The sequence below is a fragment of the Physeter macrocephalus genome, chromosome 4 (genome assembly GCF_002837175.3).
Source record: "Physeter macrocephalus isolate SW-GA chromosome 4, ASM283717v5, whole genome shotgun sequence".
Taxonomy (NCBI): domain Eukaryota; kingdom Metazoa; phylum Chordata; class Mammalia; order Artiodactyla; family Physeteridae; genus Physeter; species Physeter macrocephalus.
This window is the reverse complement of record NC_041217.1, coordinates 5,258,152-5,267,687: the sequence shown is the minus strand read 5'-3', so window position 1 is coordinate 5,267,687 and position 9,536 is coordinate 5,258,152. Positions and strand designations below refer to the sequence as shown.

The following is a 9,536-nucleotide window of genomic DNA, read 5'->3' as shown; positions in this document are numbered from 1 at the left end:
CAAGAAATGTTTAACAAAGATCTAGAAGAACTAAAGAGCAAACAAACAAAGATGCACAACACAAAAACTGAAATGAAAAATACACAAGAAGGAATCAGTAACAAAACAACTGAGGCAGAAGAACAAATAAGTGAGCTGGAAGAGAAAATGATGCAAATGACTTCCAAGAAGCGGAATAAAGAAAAAAGAATGAAAAATATGAAGAAAATCTCAGAAACCTCTGGGACAACACTAAACATACCACATTCGAATTATAGGGGTCCCAGAAGAGGAAGAGAAAAAGAAAGGGTCTGAGAAAATATTTGAAGAGATTATAGTGGAAAACTTCCCTAACATGGGAAAGAAAATAGTCACTCAATTCCAGGAAGCACAGAGAGTGCCATACAGGATTAACCCATGGAGAAACACACTAAGACATATATTAATCAAACTATCAAAAATTAAATTCAAAGAAAAAATACTAAAGCAGCAAGGGAAAAGCAACAAATAACGTTCAAGGGAATCCCCATAAGGTTATCAGCTGATTTTTCAGCAGAAACTCTGCAGGCCAGAAGGGATTGGCAGGATATATTTAAAGTGATGAAAGAGAAAATCCTACAACCAAGATTACTCTACCTACAAAGATCTCATTCAGATTTGATGGAGAAATCAAAAGCTTTTCTGACAAGCAAAAGCTAAGAGAATTCAGCACCACCAAGCCAGCATTACAACAAATGCTAAAGAAACTTCTCTAGGTGGGAAACACAAGAGAAGAAAAAGACCCACAAAAACGAACCCAAAATAATTGAGAAAATGGTAATAGGAGCATACATATCAATAATAACCTTGAATGTAAATGGGTTAAATGCCCCAATCAAAAGACACAGAGTGGCTGAATGGATACAAAAACATGACTCATATATATGCTGTCTACAAGAGACCCACTTCAGACCTAGGGACACATACAGGTTGAAAGTGAATGGATGGAAAAAGGCATTCCATGCAAATGGAAATCAGAAGAAAGCTGGAGTAGCATTACTTGTATCAGATAAAATAGACTTTAAAATAAAGCCTATTACAAGAGATAAGGAGGGACACTACATAATGATCAAAGGATCAATCCAAGAAGAAGATATAACAATTATAAATGTTTATGCACTCAACATAGGAGCACTTCAATATATAAGGCAAATGTTCACAACCATGAAAAGAGAAATTGACAGTAACACAATAATAGTAGGGGACTTTAACACCCCACTTACACCAATGGACAGATCGTCCAGACAGAAAATAAATAAGGAAACGCAAGCTTTAAATGACACAATAGGCCAGATAGATTTAATTGATACTTATAGAACATTCCACGCAAAAGTGGCAGAGTACACTTTCTTCTCAAGTGCACACGGAACATTCTCCAGGATCGATCACATCTGGGGTCAAAAATCAAGCCCTTGAAAATTTAAGAAAATTGAAATTGTATCAAGCATCTTTTCTGACCACAACGCTGTGAGATTGGAAATGAATTACAGGAAAAAAAAACTGTAAAAAACACCAATACATGGAGGCTAAACAGTGCACTACTAAATACCCAAGAGATCTCTGAAGAAATCAAAGAAGAAATCAAAAAATACCTAGAAACAAATGACAACAAAAACATGATGATCCAAAACCTATGGGACACAGCAAAAGCCGTCTAAGAGGGTGGGACGTTTAGAGCAATTCAATCTCTCCTCAAGAAACAAGAAAAATCTCAAGTAAACAATCTAACCCTACACTTAAAACTAGAGAAAGAAGAACAAAGAAAACCCAAACTCAGTAGAAGGAAAGAAATAAAGAGCAGAGCAGAAATAAATGAAATAGAAACAAAGAAAACAATAGCAAAGATCAATAAAACTAAAAGCTTGTTCTTTGAGAAGATAAACAAAATTGATGATAAACCTTTAGCCGTACTTATCAAGAAAAAAAGGGAGAAGACTCAAATCAATAAAACAAGAAATGAAAAAGGAGAAATCAATACTGACACTGCAGAAATACAAAGGATTATAACAGACTACTACAAACAACTATATGCCGATAAAATGGACAAACATGAAGAAATGGACAAATTCTTGGAAAGGTGCAACCTTCCAAGACTGAACCAGGAAGAAATAGAAAATATATCAGACCGATCACAAGTAATGGAATTGAAATTGTAATTAAAAATCTTCCAACAAACAAAAATTCAGGGCAGCTGGCTTCACGGGCAAATTCTATCAAACTTTGAGAGAAGAGCTAACATTCATCTTTCTCAAACACTCCCAAAAAATTTCAGAGAAAGGTACACACCCAAGCTCATTCTATGAAGCCACCATTGCGCTGATACTGAAACCAGACAAAGATATGACAGAAAAAGACAATTACAGGCCAATATCACTGATGAACATAGATGTAAAAATCCTCCACATAGTACTAACAAACAGAATCCAACAACACATTAAAAGGATCATACACCATGATCAAGTGGGATTTATCCCAGGGATGAAAGGATTCTTCAATATACGCAGATCAATCGATGTGATACACCACATTAACAAATTAAGGAATAAAATCCATTTCATCATCTCAATAGATGCAGAAAAATCTTTTGAGAAAATTCAACAGCAATTTATGATAAAAACTCTCCAGAAAATGGGCATAGAAAACAGAATTAGAACACAAAATTTTACAATTTGTAGGGAAACACAAAAGACCCCAAATAGCCAAAACAATCTTGAGAAAGAAAAACGGAGTTGGAGGAATCAGGCTCCCTGACTTGAAAATATACCACAAAGCTACAGTAATCAAGACAGTATGGTACTGGCATAGAAACAGAAATATAGATCAATGGTACAGCATAGAATGCCCAGAGGTAAACCCACACACATATGGGCAACTAAGTTATGACAAAGGAGCCGAGAACATACAATGGAGAAAAGACAGCCTCTTCAATAAATGGTCCTGGGAAAACGGTACAGCTACAGGTAAAAGAATGAAATTAGAGCACACCTTAGCACCATACACAAAAATAAACTCGAAATGGATTAAAGACTTAAATGTAAGACCAGACACTATAAACTCTTAGAGGAAAAACACTCTGATATAAACCACAGCAAGACCTTTTTTCACCCACCTATTAGAGTAACAGAAATAAAAAAAAAAATTAACAAATGGTACCTAATGAAACTTAAAAGCTTTTGCACAGCAAAGGAAAACATAAACAAGATGAAAAGACAACCCCCAGAATGGGAGAAAATATTTCCAAATGAACCAACAAAGAAAGGATTAATCTCCAAAATATACAAACAGCTCATGGAGCTCCATATCAAAAAAACAAAAGATCCAGTTAAAAAATGAGCAGAAGACCTAAATAGACATTTCAACAAAGAAGGCATACAGATGGCCAAGAGGCACATGAAAAGATGCTCAACATCACTAATTATTAGAGAAATGCAAATCAAAACTGCAATGAGGTATCACCTCACACCAGTCAGAATGGCCATCATCAAAAAACAATGTTCATTGCAGCACTGTTTACAATAGCCAGGAGATGGAAGCAACCTAAATGTCCATCAACAGATGAATGGATAAAGAAGATGTGGCGGGCTTCCCTTGTGGCGCAGTGGGTGGGAGTCCGCCTGTCAATGCAGGGGACACGGGTTCGTGCCCTGGTCCGGGAAGATCCCACATGCCGCGGAGTGGCTGGGCCTGCGCATCCGGAGCCTGTGCTCTGCAATGGAAGAGGCCACAGCAGAGAGAGGCCCGCGTACCACAAAAGAAAAAAAGAAGATGTGGCACATATATACAATGGAATATTACTCAACCATAAAAAGAAACGAAATTGAGTTATTTTTAGTGAGGTGGATGGACCCAAGAGTCTGTCATACAGAGTGAAGTAAGTCAGAAAGAGAAAATCAAATACCATATGCTAACACATATATATGGAATCTAAAAAGAAAAAAAAAATGGTATTGATGAACCTAGTTGCAGGGCAGGAATAAAGATGTAGACATAGAGAATGGACTTTGAGGACACGGGGTGGGAGGGGGATCTAGGGCAAAGTAAGAGTAGCATCGACATATATACACTATGAAACGTAAAATAGCTAGTGGGAAGCAGCAGCTTAGCACAGGGAGATCAGCTCGGTGCTTTGCAGTGACCTGGAGGGGTGGGATAGGGAGGGTGGGAGGGAGGGGATATGGGGCAGGTGTATGCATATGGCTGATTCACTTTGCTGTACAACAGAAGCTAACACAGTATTGTGAAGCAATTATAGTCCAATAAAGATCTATTTTTTAAAAAAGTTATTTACCCATCACTGTATTCTATATTTGTGTCTATATTTACCATTACCAATGAATGGCATACTTTCTTATGCTATTGTGCTGATGTTTACCAACCTTCTTTTTCGACTTGAAGAACTGCCTTCAACATTTCTTGGTATGCACATCTAGTGGCAATGAACTCCCTAAGCATTTGTGTGTCTGGTAATATTGGTACCTCCCCTTTATTTGTGATGGTCCAATTTGCTGGTGTTGTACTCTTAGCAGTTTTTTCTTTCAGCACTTTGAGTGTATCATCCCACTCCCTTCTGGCCTTCAACGTTTCTGCTATAAAATCACCTGGTGGTTTTACGGTTCCCTTTTTTGTGGTGTTTCCTATTGCTGTTTTCAATATTTTACTTTGTCTTTGACTCTAGACAATTTGATTATGTGTATCAGTTGGTGGGGGGGGGTTGTATTTTTTTGCAGTTCATCTCACTTCTTTCGGGCTTACTGGATCTGAATATCTATTTCCTTTCCCAGATTTAGTGCATTTTCAGTTCTTTTAGTATGTTTGATTCAGTTTTCTGCCCCTTTCCCTCTCTTTTGTCCTTCTCAGTCTTCTGTAACACATATAGTGATAATTTTGGTGGTGTCCCATAAGTGCCGTAACCTAGGATCCCTTTTTTATTATTTTTTCTTTTTGCTCCTCTGACTCAGTTATTTTTAGTGGCCTCTGAGTCCACTGATCCTTTATTCTGCTTGTTCTACTCCGTTGTTGAACCCCTCTATTTAATTTTTCAGTTTATTTATCACATTTTCCAGTTATACCATTTCTCTTTTGGTAATTTTTATATTTTCTATCTCTCTGTTGAAATTCTTACTATGTACACGTATTGCTCTCCTGACCTTGCTAAGCATGTTTATGATGGCTATTTTGTGGGTTTTGGGGTTTCTGTTTGTTTGTTTTGGGGTTTTTTTGCCATTGCAAAATGTACTTTATTTCTAAATATTCCCTAGTAATAAACCCACAAGCTTTAGTTACAAGAGAGCAAACATCAGAAGCAAGGGAAGAAGCTGAGTACTTAGGCTTGGACATGGGAGTTGCCCATGACACTCAACTGGGACATATGTCAGGCCCAAACCACCTCTGCTTTACTCTTTTGTCAAATTTTTTGCTCTATGACTGCTATTTTGAATCTCTGTTGGGGAAATCACCTGTCTCCATTTCGTTAATGTTGGTTTATAGATACTTTTCTTGTTCTTCTGACTGGAACGTATTTCTCTATTTTTATTTTTCTCGAATTACTGTGTTTATATCTGTGCATTAGATTAAACACCCACACCTCCTAGTTTTCACAGACTGGACTCATAAGTAGAAAGCCTTCATCAATCAGCCTGGCCAGAGATTCTGGATGCCTCTCTAACCTCTATGCTCATCCAAACTGCTGTCTTTGTACTTAGCATCTTCCAGGGGTCTAGAGTATGCCAACTCCCATCTATGTCCTGAGACAGGTGAGCTAGAAGCCAGAAAAGCTGGTGAAGCTGGGAGCTGGAGCTTATCCCCTCACTCACTCTGCACTGAGCTGCGGAGAAGGGCTGTGGAAATGCCTGTATGCTCCTTCAAACCCTGTGCTCTTCCAAACCATGATTTTGCTCTCTGTAGCCCCCAGGCAACAACAAATTCTGGGCTTCATCAGCTCTCAGAGAGAGGTTAGTTAGGAGCCAGTTCCTTAGGCAGCAGCTAGAAAAGATGAGGTTCTAGATGTGTAGTCTAACTCCTTCCGCGGAGAAACTGGGAGCTGCTCCCTTTGCACTAAGGTAGGGGATGACCTGTGAGCAGTGCTAGAACAGCCATTCCTAACTGCCACTTTGTCCTCAGTAGTCCCAGGAGACTGGAAATGCTGGGCCCTCCCAGAGGCCGGTGAGTTAGAAGCCAGGCCTGGACTAGCAGTTGGAAAACTGGAGCCCTAGATTGTGGTTCAAGCTCTTTGCTCCTCCAGGAGAAGCTGGGAGTTGAGGGTTCCCTCCCAATTTTATGGTGCTGTGCCTAGGTGAGGTTTATTGTGAGAGTGTGTCTCAGTTTTTCCTAACAGTTAGGATTTTAGCATTTTCTCACTTGCCTTGAATGCAGGAGCCTCTCGACCAGTGTTTTGAATAACGGGAGCTGATACATGCCTAGCTGTTAATTCAGTGTGTCTGTGGGGAGAGGGAGAGGTCGAGGCATCTTATTCCACCATCTTACTAATGTCACTCTATTCTTTCAAATTTATATATGTTGTGTTTGTTTGCTTTTCTTTTTATAATTTTTAAGTAAAAAGAATTATTGATTTTCAATCTTTATTATTTTCTATTATTGATTTTCAATCTTTATTATTTTCTATTATTGTTATTTAATGTTAACATTCCCCTCTCAGCACACTTTCGTGTCATTTCATAAATCTCATAAAATTTTACTTATCATGTTTTTATTTTCATTCAATTCAAAATATCAAAGTTTTCTCTTTTGATTTCTTCTTTGTCCATGTGTTATTTAATAAATGAAGCTGAGCTCTGTGAAGAGATCTAGTAAGTGACAGAAATGTACTTTACTATTTCAAGTTTAGTTGTACGTAGTTTGAGGAATCATCATTTAGTCCTTTGTAGAATGAATACTTGTGTTGATCATTGTCATCTTCATTGAACTCCATATATTGACATGGCTTTAAGCACCCAATTTTGATGACACACATTTCAAATTCTCAGATACAAAGGCTATGGTAACTGTGGTGGAAGATTCTGAGATCATCACCTGATCTGAGATACCCCAATTTGTTAACTGTGTTCTGGGTTGCTTAAGAGATCCAGGCTAAGCAATGTTTTGAACAAGTTCCAGGAAAGGAAACCGATTGTTAATAGACTTCTGACATGCTGTAGGATTCCAGATCCATTAGACAAACAGATTTCTAATAATTTCCTAGTAAGGATTCTGAGTACTTTAAATCTTGCTTTGTTCTAAAAAAATGAATAAAGTGTCTTGATTTAATATCTTTGGAAACTCATAGATTTTTTTCTCTCACACAAGAACTTAAATGATTAGAATTTTTCTAGGTTTACATTTATGAATGACTCCCCATTTATCTATAGTTATATTATTTACATCCTTATAAAATGGTTATCAAATATATGCTTATCTTTTCTTTATGCTTTCTCCCTTTTAGAAACATGTTCAAAATCAGATATACAAATTAAGAATGGATTTTTTTCTGAATCTACCTTTACATATCCTTTAAATAAACAAACACAGTATAAGTGTAAATCAGGATATGTAACAGCAGATGGTAATACATCAGGATTAATTACATGTCTGCAAAGTGGATGGTCAATGCAACCTGTATGCATTAGTAAGTAATTGAATATTTTAGTATTCATTATCCTAATGATCGCTCTAGAGAAGTTTTCTTTTTCATTCTTTTTACCTTATTTTTTTTTTTTTGCTGGGGTGGGGTAGTATGAGGTGTTGATGTAGTCCCATGGCTGTGTTTGAAAAGATAAATTTAAAAATGTGTATCATTTTTTACCTTTTATGATTAATTACTAGTAGGGTAGAATATCATTGCATCCTTCACTTCAAGGTTTTTCACTTTAAAACATCCCGTGATTAAAAACTAATTTAGCTAGGAGGCATACCTATATTCTGGTATAAACTCATTTATTTTTAGCTGAGTCCTTTATGCCGATTGTATCTGATTTTATTTTATGAGACTTTTATGTCAGAATCTTTCCTCTTAAGCCTAAAAGTTATGTTTTTAAGTGAAGATATGAGTCCATAGTACATAATGTTCAAATAATATAATTTGTAAAAGTTATATATTTGAAACTGTAGTGTAGATCCACTTGCGAAAAATTCTCTCTGTTAGGAAATCTTCATAAACATCTAGTAAGTGGAGACACAGAAACACTTCTAGATAGGACCAAATTCGGCTGTGCTGAGAGGTTTTTCTGTCCCACCACACAGATGTTTATGTCGATTTTCTAAGGACAATTTGCTGAGTTTATCTTATTCATCCCAAAGCCGCACAATGATATTTTCGAAGTGATATTTGCATAGTCACTTCAAGTGAAGTGGATATTTAAAATATCCCTTTCTACTGTTTACATTTTATTTCTTTTTCTTTCCAATGTCTATGCTTAATATGGGCACTAGCCAAAGAGAAAATGATAAAAGTTGCCCCCATATCAAACTCACTTTTACTAATATGTGACCAATTTTCCATCTAACACTCTTTTCATGGAAGAGAAAAGTTCTCTATTACTTTTGTTCTTACTAGTATAGTTTTGCTTTAATTTTTTAAAGTTTTAAGCTGGCTGGCTACATAACACGTTATGAAATTTGAGATTATTTAAATCTTTATTAACATCACCCTATTACAGTGTTAGTGAAAATTGATACTGTTCATGGGGCTTCCCTGTTGGCGCAGTGGTTGCGCGTCCGCCTGCCAATGCAGGGGAACCGGGTTCGCGCCCCGGTCTGGGAGGATCCCACATGCCGCGGAGCGGCTGGGCCCGTGAGTCATGGCCGCTGAGCCTGCGCGTCCAGAGCCTGTGCTCCGCAACGGGAGAGGCCGCAGCAGAGGGAGACCCGCATACCACAAAAAAAAAAAAAAAAAAAAATTGATACTGTTCAATTTTACTTTTTGTAAAGAAACATTTTACTTTCTTGTAACTTGTTATATAAATAATAGAACTACTTCTGCATTCAAACTTGATAAATATAAAAGAATACACAACCATTAGAAATATATTTGGGAAAGCAAAGTCAGCATGTGACTTTAAATATTAGTGTGTTTTAACGTAGAATTCTATAGAATGTTTTAAAATTTACTTACCTTGTTGAAAATTACTCTTTTTTTCAATTAATCAATTTTTCTCTGGCATATATGTCACAACTGCTAATAAGTTCAGCATATTAATTCAGAAAATGCTGTTATAAAAATAGTACAATACATCTGTAATGGCTTATTTTGTTACTAGCCTGGGAAAAATGCATGAGTATAATTAAATTGAGAAAAATGTTCATAAAAGAAATATTTCAGAGACATTAGGTGTGGAGAAAACTGTTGTGTAGAAACATATTTTTTCAGGAATTCCCTGGCGATCCAGTGGTTAGGGATCTACACTCCCACTACAGGGGGTACAGTTTCGATCCCTGGTCAAGGAATTAAGATCACACGAGCCGTGTGTTGCAGACAAAAAAAAAAAAAAAAAAAAACAATAACAGAAATATATGTTTTTCATTTT

At 36.7% G+C, this 9,536-nt stretch overlaps 1 protein-coding gene across 4 annotated transcripts in view; it reads left to right on the top strand.

Annotated features, from left to right (window-relative positions):
- LOC102991067 (complement factor H-like) overlaps nucleotides 1–9,536 on the top strand; it is a 141,097-nt gene that overhangs the window by 67,893 nt on the left and 63,668 nt on the right. For all 4 annotated transcript variants that reach the window (XM_028488298.1, XM_028488295.1, XM_024130719.2 and 1 more), the window contains one exon: nucleotides 7,457–7,639. In XM_028488298.1, the coding sequence (XP_028344099.1) occupies nucleotides 7,457–7,639 (183 nt within the window). The remainder of the gene's footprint in view (nucleotides 1–7,456; nucleotides 7,640–9,536) is intronic.